Here is a 12562-nt window from a genome sequence, read left to right on the forward strand (position 1 = left end):
CTGTTTTTGTAAATGTTTTGATATTGTCTGCTGTCTTTGGGGCATTCAGTAGTTATTTTTCTCATTTACTGATTGTAGATTTGGTTTTTTTTTAACCTTTTTTTAAAAAATTTGGCTATGTCTGAGCAGGCAGGCTGTGTGTTCTTGGTTGTTTGCTCGTCTGTGGGCACGATACTTTTCACCTCCTTCTCCAATTGGCAGAGTCCGTCGCTCAGATATGGTATAGCAGGGCAGGTCTGGCTGAAGAGGAGTTACTGGGATGGGTTGTTTGTGGCACTTACTACAGCCACCAGGGCGGGTCGGTAATTAGTGCAGGGTAGGTTCTGGTAGGCTTTGCCTGTGCTGCTTGGTGGTGTGATGTTAAGCGCACGGTGCAGGTAGGCAGGATGGAGGGGGGAGATGGTTTGTGTGGAGCTAAGATGGATACGGGAGAGAGGAGAGAGGAACAGGAGCCAAAAACATACAAACAAACAAAAAAGAGTGCTAGGGGAGCTTGCTGTTGGAGTGATGAGAGACTATGAAATGGAGAAAAACAAAAAAGGGAAGAAGAAGAAGAAAAAAAAGAAAAGAATGAATAAATAAAAATTAGAAAGGAAAAAGAACAGCAAAGCTCCCAGGGATCCCACCGGTGCAGCTACGAGGTCTGGGGAAGTTGTTCTCAGGTGTTGCAGTTCAGCCTGGCTAGAAGGTGTAGAGGTATCCAGCGCCAGATATTCAGCAAACAGGAAGAGAAGGAAGGTATAGAGAGACGAGAAACTGAGTAATGAAGAAAGACAGAAAGGGAAAAAGAGGGAAAAGAAAACAAAACAATTTAAAAAGAAAAAAAAGAACAAGAAAATCCCCCCAAAAAACAGGAAAAAAAAAAAAAAACCATGAAAAAGAAAATGTTCTCAGGGATCCCTCTGAGAGTCTGCGCAAGCGAAGGGGATAGGTCCCAAGCCACGCAGCATCGCCCGGCCAGAATGGGCTCCCACCTCAAGAGAAGGAAAAGAAAACAGTTCAAAACAAACAAACAGACTAAAGCCCCAGGATCCCACCAGCATGGCAGCCCAGACTGGGAAGCAGTTCCCCACTCGAACGGAGCTCCGCAGCCCCTCAGGAAGATGCAAAGATGGCACACAGAGCCAGGTATTTGAGTGAAAGGAGGGGGAAGTGGTGAGAGGTAAGGAAGAAATCAAAAGCAGCAGAAAAAAGCAACACCAGCAGCCAATAAATGGCACTCAGGGAGCCGGCTGGTGCAGGAAGGTGGAATCTAAGCAGCCGGTACTTCCTGGCCAAGAGACTGTGGGTGCCAGAAGCAGAGGAGGCCGAGTGGGTTTGAAGAAGGGTGGGGGGTGGGAAAGCGTACACCGCAAATTACCGGTTGTTTTGTCTCCTGCTGGAAGCTCCAAGAAGCTGCTTTCTTGTACCCTGTATTTGCTGGTCTCCAATAGGAGTCCAAGATGGCGGATCCATGCTGCGTTAGCTGATAGGGGACCTCTGCATGAATCTCTCCTCGCTCTCCGTTCTCTGTCAGTGTTCTCACTCCATTTGGTGCTTGGCTGAGTTCTTTACCTCTTCATTTGATGATTTAGGGTTTCAGAATTACTGTTTTCTCTGTCTGGCTTAGTTTTTTGGATCTTTTCTGCGGAGGGATGGCATGGTGCTTCTGCCTAGAGTGTCATTTGCCAGAAGTCTTCTTATCCATTTTAAATAGGATGAATGGGCTTTTAATATTTTGACAGATAACAGATTCTTATGTTCTCAGCTTCCACGTCACTTTTAGATATCCAGGGAGTTTCAAAACGCCATTAGAATGGTTAAACTTTTTTTCCCCACTATAGAAAATTTGAAATATATGTAAAACTATGACAAAAAGTAATCAAGAGAGTTAAAGACAGATACTGTTAAAATGTGGGTAAATTATATGATACAATCTTAAATTTCTAGACATAACTAGTTTGGTTTTTGTAAAGATAGTTAAAATAATATTGAATAGAATTATATAGACTTTATCCTCATCCATTTTGAAAAAAGCTACTTACTTTTCTCTAAATATCATCCCAAATGTGTATTTCACAGACTGGGATTAGTATTGTTCAGAATCACTCTATAGGATAAAATAGTTTTCTTTCTTTTTTTAAATACCTTTGTGTGTGCAGGGACAGATTACCCAAGCTTACTTGTGCTTATTTACTAATCTGTAGTGCACAATTTCACATGGGTTTCACTACATCTTTGATTGCTGGTTAATCCACCCGTGTGTGTGTGTGCGCGTGTGTGTGTGTTGTGTGTGGTAAATATGTAGGTAACAAAATACTTATAGGAGAAAACAGTTTGATAAACATTTGCACAAGTTTTTTTAATAAAAAGAAAAAGCTCACATTTATCAGATGTGGATATGTTGCAGGTCTGAAAGATCTGCAAAGACAAGATGACTGTGGGTTCCCCTGTCACACAAAACATTTACAACCTTCCGTTTAAAGGTATAGACTGCTTTTTCACGTAACAAAAAAAAAATTCTTTTATTGTGACTCTTCTGTAAATCTTTTAATAGCTACATGATATGAAGTTCAGTAGATGTATCACAACTGGACCTGTGACACTTCTCTTTTGTGTTCCTTGTTCTCCCTTGCTTGCCTATTCATATTTATGAATGAAAGAGTAAGCTAATATATAATACAGGGCACTTGCTTGGTTTCCTCTGTCAATTCTATCTAGCCTCTCCTCTGAATGACAGGCTGGTTATAAGTTTTAGCACATCAATAGATGGCTTCATTTTAGGGTGAGCAGTTGGGAATAAAGAAGCCCTGGTGGCACAGTGGTTAAACTAAACGAAAGGTTAGCTGCTAACCGAAAGGTCAGCAGTTTGAAGCCACCAGCAGCTCTGCAGGAGAAAGATGTGGCAGTCTGCTTCCGCAAAGATTAAAGCCTAGGAGACCCTTGGGGCGGTTAACTCTGTCCTATACGGTCACTATGAGTTGGAATCGACTGAACAGCAACAGGGTTGGTAGAAGGGAATCAGACAGGCTGATGGGGAAGCTGAGGTCTCCATCAAAGTCTTCCCCTACAAGAAAACAATAAAGTTAAAACATGGAGGACCCCACTCTAGGGTACCAATCCTCACTTCGGAAAGCCCGGAATCTTTGAAGCAGATCATTTACTCTCTTTAGAGTATGACTGCAGCCTTCTGTCTAGTGGCAAACACCACTGCTCATGGGGTATCAGAGACCAACCCAAGCAGCCTTTCTGCACATAATTCTTCAGTCAAGCATCTCCATTTCTCTTCCTCTTCTCACTCTTGCTCTTCATATCAGCCAATCACAGTGGGCTCCACTGTGAAAAATTGGTTACCGCCCCTGCTGCAGCCTCCTCTCATTTCTACTGAGATGTGGTTTCCTCTGTGATGGTTTATTCTCTAGTATGATCCATTCTGCTTTCTGATTCCAATTTCTATTTTATTTTCAAAACCTTTAGTGCTCTGATGCATACCCCATCTGTTTTCCTGTTAGAAGAATTTATTTCATTTTCTAAAACCTCTTTATTGTTATTTCAATGGGACTTTATTTGAGGGAGGGAGGTAAATGCTGAATTCAGTCAACCATCTTGAACCAGAAGTGTTGCATTCCCTTTTAAATACCTAAAAGTCCAGCATTTTAAAGCTCAAAATTGAAAAAATAGAGCAGAAAGTCTCCAAAGTGATACCTTAACCACTGAACACAAATGAGAGGTCACTGTGTTAGAAAATTTCCTCAAATTTAAATAGCACACTCTTTAAAAACTTTACCTCACTCTGCGAGCTGAGTTCATCTCAACCCAGATCTTTACTAAAAATACGATAACTATTCTTTTAATTCAAGCAACAACACTATCTGCCCTACAAACACATATCAGCTCTGAACATTTTTGTTGAAAGAGGTTTCTGGTGTTTTTTCAGTTCCCTATTTGACTTTGCCACTCTAGCGCTAGACTTCTCTGAATCATAGAAGATTAAAATGGGATTTATTATATAACTAGTCATATCTACTCACACTGTGGATGAATTAACTAAGGCCTGGAGAGAGAAAGTTATTTGCCCAAGACCTCCTAACTTGTGGCAGGGTGGACTGGAATCAACGTCTTAGAATTCCTACGCCAGTGTTCTACCTGCACACACACCCTGCCCCATCTCCCTCACATATTTTCGTAAGAGCTTTCCACTTTTCTTCATAGCACTTATCTCTTATTTAATGACTTTCTTGTCTGCTAAACTGTAAGCTACACAGGAGCATAAGCCCTGTCTGTCTTGTTCTTTCTTTTACCATCAGTGGCTCCCCAGGAGCTTAGCCCATTATCAGGCAACCAATTATTATTTTTTAACTGAATGAATGAATGTACTATTTTGCCTCTCTACCTCCAGTGAACAGACACTTAACACTTTAAAATACTATCTGATGGGGGAGAGAGGTCATAGTATCTGTGAACATCTTGAAATGACATGCAAAATTTTCTGGGTATGTCCACTTGTATAGTCTAGCGGTCTCATTAAATTCTCAAATGGACACGTAATAATAATTTTAAAAAAATTTAGGACCCCAATCTTACAAACAACTAATCCCTTTCAGCTTTTCATTCCACAAACTTATCTGTGGCATTCCCTTGGCATTTTTTAAAAACTTGGAATTTTTCTGGATTAGGTCCTGAAGCAGCTCAGTGCTGGGATAAAACAGTTGCTGCTGAGTCAATTCTGACTTATGGCGACTCCATGTGTGTCAGAGGAGAACTGTGCTCCATAGGGTTTTCAATGGCTGATTTTTCAGAAGTAGATTGCCAGGCCTTTCTTCTGAGGCACCTCTGGATGGACTCAAACTTTCAACCTTTTGCTTATCAGCTGAGCAACTGTTCACACCACCCAGGGATTCCCAGTGCTAGGGTAAAGAGAGAAATCTAGGTAAGGAATGACTGCAAAGATAAGGATGCCTTGGTATTCCTAGAAGCAGAGATAACAGAAGTGAGTCATCAACAGTCCTTCAGCACAAATACATTCTGTTTGTTTATACAATACCTACCTTTTCAGCTGGAAGGATGTGTTGTTTCATGAAATCCTTCACCCTAGTAAGAACTTCTCGGCCTGTCCTAGTCTGTACAAACAAATGTCCAGCAGTATCAGTCTGTGGTAGTGCGGTATTGAAAGTTCTTTACAAAAAAAAAAAGAATGACAGATATCCCAAATCATTATTATACATTTCTGAATATAACAAGAAGTCTCTCCATCCTCCATCTCCTCTCCTCCCCTCACCCCTGGAAATTCCTCAGAATGAGTTACTATATTTTGTTTTTTATCTCTCATATTATGGGGTGAATGCAGAATCACTTTATTTTGTACGTTAAACTTTAATGCTTAAAGTACTATTTGGGGGAAAACACATGAGCCTGGCATGATCTCAATCAAGGTGTTTTGAGTCTTTATTGAAGCCACCTGTCAGAATCTCTAGAAAAGGAAACCAAGAAATTGAACACAAATTTAATAATTATTCCTTGGTATATGCCTCACAAATACAACTGTTGGATGTAATTAGAAATAAAATCTTCATCGGTCATTGTCTTAGTCATCTAGTGCTGCTATAACAGAAATACCACAAGTGTATGGCTTTAACAAAGAGAAGTTTATTCTCTCACAGTCCAGTAGGCTACAAGTCCAAATTCAGGGGGTCAGCTCCAGGGAAAGGCTTTCTCTCTCATCTGCCTTCTCATCAATCTTCCCCTGGACTAGGAGCTTCTCCATGCAGGGACTCCAGGTCCAAAGGATATGCTCTGCTCCCGGCACTGCTTTCTTGTTGGTATGAGGTCCTCCTGTCTCTCTGCTCGCTTCTCTCTTTTATATCTCATGAGATTGCCTCAAGACACAATCCAATTTTGTAGACTGAGTCCTGCCTCACTGCTGCTCATCCTCCCTCATTAACATCATAGAGGCAGGATTTACAACATATAGGAAAATCACACAATACTGGAAATCATGGCCCAGCCAAATTGTACACACATTTTTTGGGGGACCTAATTCAATCTATGACAGTCATTATGAAGTGTAACACAGTAGGTGATTATGTTGTGGTGATCACAAAGATTCATCTGTAAGACGAACTGTAAAAAATAACTGTGCTGATGCTATGCTGTGGGTACTGGTACTGGTGACTTAGGCAGGATTTCCAGGGACAGCATCATATGTGCACTCAGGAGTGCTGCATATCACGCCATCTGGAGAGAAGTGTGATTGGCCAAGTGCCTCGTAGTGTGCTCCAATGACGGAGGTGCTGATGTCAAAGACACTTATGAAATGTCTGAATAAAATTTCAGGAGTCATGACAGTGGAGGAGAGCAGTATTTCTAAATTAATAAATCATTTTACATAATATGTAATTTTAAATAGGTACGTGTAAGTAAGAAATGTTATAAGGGAACATTTGACAATTTTATCTATATTCTTAAAAGTTTATACATTCAGGTTGGCTAATAAAAAATACTTTCATTATGAATACGGGGATTTTCTTTATATTTGAAGTCACTTTATTTTTAGGATATAAGAGATTTACCAAACAAATTACTGTGATTGGCAGCAGCAATTGTAGAGTAAGCAATAAAAACAACTCCTATCCTCCTAAAGTTTATAACATCCTCATACCTATTTTAAGTAAAATAAAGGCTCTAATTTGAGTTAGCCGAGAAATCTGTTTTGTTTACCTTTTTGAGAGTTGTAATCCAGTTTCTGCCAGAGGTTTCACAAGATTGGCAAACAAAAAGCTATTCTCAGATGAATTATTTCCCAGCAGATATCTACTGTAGACTCCCTACAAGTAAATTAATATAGAGCAATTAAGATTTATTGAAAATGATCCTTCAACTATCCAATAAGTCTATCTACAGTTTCTCAACTACATGGGTCACCCAGTGTGGAACAGGATCCAGTAAATTTACTATTTATTATTAACTAAACTCACAAGTTACTAAGATATAAATCAGACTATCAATTCTATTAATTTATATGTAGGGATAATTATACCTCCATAAATTAAAGAGTCGTGCTTGTTACATCTACTTAACACACTCTCATCCTAGCAGAATGGTAACCAAGAATCAAACCAAATTTGAAAATGAGCTCAGCGGTTAACAAACATACCAAACCTGCAGTTTATATCACCTCTAGGGATTACTACTCTTCCTTCCTAGTGGGGGGAAAACTTCTAAAGAAACCAAAATAAGATAAAAAAAAAAATCATAAAAACCAAAGAGAAGGCAATTATATAACTTCTAAGAATATTTTCCCTCATTTTTTTGACCCTCTAATTTAGGCATGACTGTCTCCTTTGAACAGTGTTAGCTGAATACTAATCAGTTTTTCTTTCTTAATTCTCTATGTTTTATGCTTCCAACATAATACAAAAACCAAATCAAAACAGTTGCCATCAAGCCGGTTCCCACTCATGGCGACTTCATCTGTGTCAGAGTAGAGCTGTGCTCCACAGGGTTTTCAAAGGCTGATTTTTCAGAAGTAGATTGCCAGGCCTTTCTTCCAATGTGCCTCTGGGTGGACTCAAACCTCCAGTCTTTCAGTTAGCAGCTAAGTTCCTTAATCGTTTGTACCATCCAACATAATACAACACCCTCCAAAAAAAAAAAAAAAAAAAAAAAAAAACCCCAAACCCACCAACAACTGAATTCCATTACTTCATCTTTGTATAACCAATTCTTTAGGCTATAAAACACTGTAACAGTTTTCCATCATTTCCAATTTCATATTGCCAGTTGAAATGGAATGTTTACGATCATAACTCTAAGGCTACAACTACATAGTTTATAATGCATATATTAACTTAATCATAACCCATGTCAAACATCTATTTGAAATGAAAAGCCATTTAAAATTCAAAGCCTATTTGGTATCTGGTTTGTGGAAATTGACAGATATTGAAAGATACTCTAAATCTTATTTTGAGAAACACATCTTGTTCAACATGCTCAACCTTTAGAACATGAGATAAGATGTAACACAATTATTTCCTAGAAGACATTCTAGCTGTTTGTGAATAGCATGAACTCTGAGGACAGGGAAAATACCTATAATTTTCCTTAATCCTTCTTTTCCATTCTTCTTCTCTAAAAATTTTTATTTACCTCTTCTTCCAAACCCTACCCCCTTTTCACTGATACTTACGAAGTACTTAAATTTATTAAATAAATCCCTGAAATTTAAAGTACTTGAAAACTGGACTAGTATAACAAAGAATGCATTTATTTAAATTAAAATATAATTCAAACAATTGAATTTATGCTCAATTTCCTCTCAAAATTAATCACATAAATATGACATTATTGGAAAATGGAAAATTTTACTTATATATTCACTAAAAATGATATATTAAGAGGCTTCTATTTGCTAGGTACTGTGCTAGGCTCTGGGAAGTACAAAGAAAACTCTTCCCTCATCATCAGCCCTAGTAAATCAATGGCTTTATAGTCAGAGGTTGAGATCATCAATTAAGATTTTTAGCTTTTTCTTACCTGTGCTATTCCAGCCATTTTAAAATATGAAAGAGCCAGAAAGAAGTTCCAGTTAGGAAGAACAGAATTAATTCCCCTGTGGCGGCAATATATTGAAATCAGTTCTTCCACTGATGGTATCCCTGTAAAAAACATCACATAATATAAACTTTAATAAAAAAACAAAACAAAACATGGTGAATATGTCAAAATGTCATAATACTGCAGATATATAAAAAAATAGAATATAATAACTATTAATCCATGTAATAAAACATTCTAAATTTTGATTCCAAAAAGAACATTATATACAAAGGATCAAATTTTGTCATAAATTATTAAAAATGGAGTGTTAAGTTCAGAAAAATCAATAAAAATAAAATGATGTGGAAATATTTTCAGGAAATGAATAAAAGTTATTTACCTAAAATAGTAAGATAATCCTAAAATTTTTAAATTATGAATAATAAAGACAATCTTACATTAATATCAAATTAGACAGCATTATATTTTTATACCTATGTTTTCTTGAAAATAAGAACAATGATTTATCATTGGAACTGTCCTTGGCCAAAAGTAGAACACGCAAAGATAAGCTAAGTCTGACAAAGGATGACCAATGGTTGAAAGCTCCCAATCCAGTACCGCTATAATTCGAGACTGTAAGAAAAAATAACAAAGTTTTCACATATTAAAATTCAAACCAACTAAAGTAAGGAGATAACTGAAATAAAATACATTCAAAATCATCAAAAGCCAATCTGAGGCCTCATTTGCAGTCTTTACCCACAGTGGCACCTCTCATTTATCAATTAGCTAATTAGTCCTGATTGTGCACAGACAAGTCCTCTGGCTCCATTACTGGCTATCAACTTTTCTATACTTTACACAATCTTAATATCTCTACTAAAAAGCAGAGGCAAAAGCAAATGAAGCTTCTCAACTGGGAGTAACTATAATAATAAAAACGTTCTCATAATTAATTGCTTTTATTTTAAGAATCCGTGCTGTGCTGTGTGTATTTCAGAGTTTTCTTTGGTGGTGAATCCATCTACATATCAAATATTACACTGTTATGGCAACCGTATACCAACGATCATGAAGATGGCACAGAACCAGGCAACGTTTCGTTCTGTGATAAATAAGGTTGCCATGAGTCAGAGCCGAATTCACAGCAACTAACAACAACATGGCAATAGTGATTTTTAAAGTATTTATTTCATGTTGTAGATACAAAAACATAATTATTATTAAAAGATGTTGTTTATTTTATAAATACAAAATCCACCATTATATACCAACATGATAAAAGAATCATTATGTAATCTGAAACCAATAAAACAGAAAGCTTTTCTCATTCTAGTGTGTCAGAACACGTATCAAGAGAATATATATCTTTATGTAAAGAGGGTGGGATATTCAACTGTAAATACAAAAGGAAAAAAGCCATTTTCAGAGTAATATGCATAGAATGACATCATTTTTGTTTAAATAAAAGGTTATAAATGAATAGTTAATGTTGCAAGGATATAGACCAAACTGACAGCAATGGTTGTGGTTACATCAAGAGACTGAGGTAGAAGGGAACACGGTACAAACAGGGAAGGGAATGCTCCACTGGAGGGTTTTGTACAGAGTGACATGATACAACTTGTGTTTTAGTTAATGAATGCAGGTGAAATATCTTGGGAATTATCTGTTTCTAGTTAAAAATTTGTTTTTTCAAGTTAAAAATGGCAATATGCAGATTTTAAACTAAACTCCAAATCTTAAACAATACTTCACCAGATGGTTAATATTTATATCTGGATAACCAACAATATTTTCCAGGTGTAAAACTGGACTCCTTTTAAAGATTGCAGTAAGCATGTTGTGCTACTGAAATACTCACTCAAACATGATTCAAATACTTCAGGTGTAAGTAGCTGGAAAACCATTGGGGATTGGGAAATAGAGAAATATGGTTTTGTTTTGTCATTCCCTTTAGTAATCATCTACTGGCTAACCCCACACATTCCTGGAAGACTTATTTTTACCATAATATTTTTTTCTGAAGACTGGAACTATAGTTACATAGATGGTACTTTTGGGGGAACTGGGGTGATTGGTACACAGGGCCTCTCTGTATTATTTTTACAAATTCTATTTTTTCATTTTATTGTACTTTAAGTGAAAGTTTACAATTCAAGTTAGTCTCTCATACAAAAATTCATACATATGTTGTTACATGACCCTAATTGCTCTCCCTATACTGTGACAGCACATTCCTCCTTTCCACCTCTGATTTCCCGTGTCCATTCAACCAGCTCCCGACCCTTTCTGCCTTCTCATCTCACCTCTGGACAGGAGCTGCCCATTTACTCTCATGTATTTACTTTAGCTAAGAAGCACACTCTTCACGAGTATTATTTTATGTCCCACAGTCCAGTCTAATCTTTGACTGAAGAGTTGACCTCAGGAATGGTTTTAGTGCTGGGTTAACAGAGAGTCTGGGGGCCATGCTCTCTGGGGTTCCTCCAGTCTCAGTCAGACCATTAAGTCTGGTCTTTTCACTAGAATTTGAGTTCTGCACCCCACTTTTCTCCTGCTCCAAGAGGGACTCTCTGTTGTGTTCCCTGTCAGGGCAGTCATTGGTGGTAGCCGGGCACTATCTAGTTCTTCTGGTCGCAGGCTGTTGCAGTCTCTGGTTTATGCGGTCCTTTCTGTCTCTTGGGCTAATGCTTTCCTTGTGACTTTGGTGTTCTTCATTTTCCTTTACTCCAGGTGGTTTGGGACCAATTGATGCATCTTAGATGGCTGCTTGCTAGCTTTTACGACCCCAGACGCCACTCACCAAAGTAGGATGCAGAACTTTTTTTTTTTTTTCTGAGAAAGGTTTTATTGCAGAGGCTCACTTTATATATATATATATATTTGGGGTTTTTTTTTTCTGTTTTTCTTTTGTTTACTGTTGTAGTTTAAGTGAAAGTTTACATTTCAAGTTAGTCTCTCATACAAAAATTATACATACATTGTTGTGACCCTAATTGCTCTCCCCATACAGTGACAGCACACTCCTCCTTTCCACCCTTGACTTCCCATGTCCATTCAACCAGCTCCTGACCCTCTCTGCCTTCTCATCTCACCTCCAGACAGAAGCTGCCCGTTTAGTCTCATGTATCTACTTGAGCTAAGACGCACACTCTTCACAAGTATCATTTTATGTTCCACAGTCCAGTCCAATCTTTGTCTGAAGAGTTGGCCTCAGAAATTGTTTTAAATGAATAGCAGAACTTTTTCTTAATAAACTTTGTTATGCCATTTGACCTAGATGTCCCCTGAAAGCATGGTCCCCAACCCCCACCCCTGCTACTCTGTCCCTCGAAGTGTTTGGTTATATTCAGGAAACTTCTTAGCTTTGGTTTAGTACAGTTGTGCTGACTTCCCCTTTAGTGTGTGCTGTCCTTCCCTTTACCTAAGATAATTCTTTTCTACTATCTAGTTAGTGAATAAGACTCTCCCTCCCTCCCCACCCTTGTAACCATCAAAGAATGTTTTCTTCTGTGTTTAAAACCTTTCCTTGAGTTCTTATAATAGTGCTCTTGTATAACATTTGTCCTTCTGTGACTGACTAAATTCACTCAGCATAATGTCTTCCAGATTCCTCCATGTTATAAGGTGTTTCACGGATTCATCGTGGTTCTTTATCGTTGCATAGTATTCCATTGTGTGAATATACCTTTCGTCCATTGATGGGCATCTAGGTTGTTTCCTTCCTTTTTTTTCCTATTGTGAACAGTGCTGCAATGAACATGGGTGTGCATATATCTATTCATGTGACGGCTCTTATTTCTCTAGGATATATTCCAAGGAGCGGGATTGCTGAATTTTATGGTACTTCTATTTCCAGCTTTTAAAGGAAGTGCCAAATTGATTTCCAAAGTGGTTGTACCATTTTACATTCCCACCAAAAGTGTATAAGTGTTCCAGTCTCTCCACAACCTCTCCAACATTATTTTGTGTTTTTTGGATTAATGCTAGCCTTGTTGGGGTGAGATGGTATCTCATTGTAGTTTTGATCTGCATTTCA

General features: G+C 37.8%; 1 protein-coding gene across 3 annotated transcripts in view; it reads right to left on the bottom strand.

The window, feature by feature from the left end:
* The window catches only part of ACAD11 (acyl-CoA dehydrogenase family member 11), a 125116-nt gene that overhangs the window by 70827 nt on the left and 41727 nt on the right, over positions 1–12562 (bottom strand). For all 3 annotated transcript variants that reach the window (XM_004381406.2, XM_023735952.1, XM_023735954.1), the window contains 4 exons: positions 9012–9153; positions 8515–8636; positions 6697–6803; positions 5028–5154 (listed from right to left, as the gene is read on the bottom strand). In XM_004381406.2, the coding sequence (XP_004381463.1) occupies positions 5028–5154; positions 6697–6803; positions 8515–8636; positions 9012–9153 (498 nt within the window). The remainder of the gene's footprint in view (positions 1–5027; positions 5155–6696; positions 6804–8514; positions 8637–9011; positions 9154–12562) is intronic.

This window comes from Trichechus manatus, unplaced genomic scaffold (genome assembly GCF_000243295.1).
Source record: "Trichechus manatus latirostris isolate Lorelei unplaced genomic scaffold, TriManLat1.0 scaffold00084, whole genome shotgun sequence".
In the NCBI taxonomy this organism is placed as follows: Eukaryota; Metazoa; Chordata; class Mammalia; order Sirenia; family Trichechidae; genus Trichechus; species Trichechus manatus.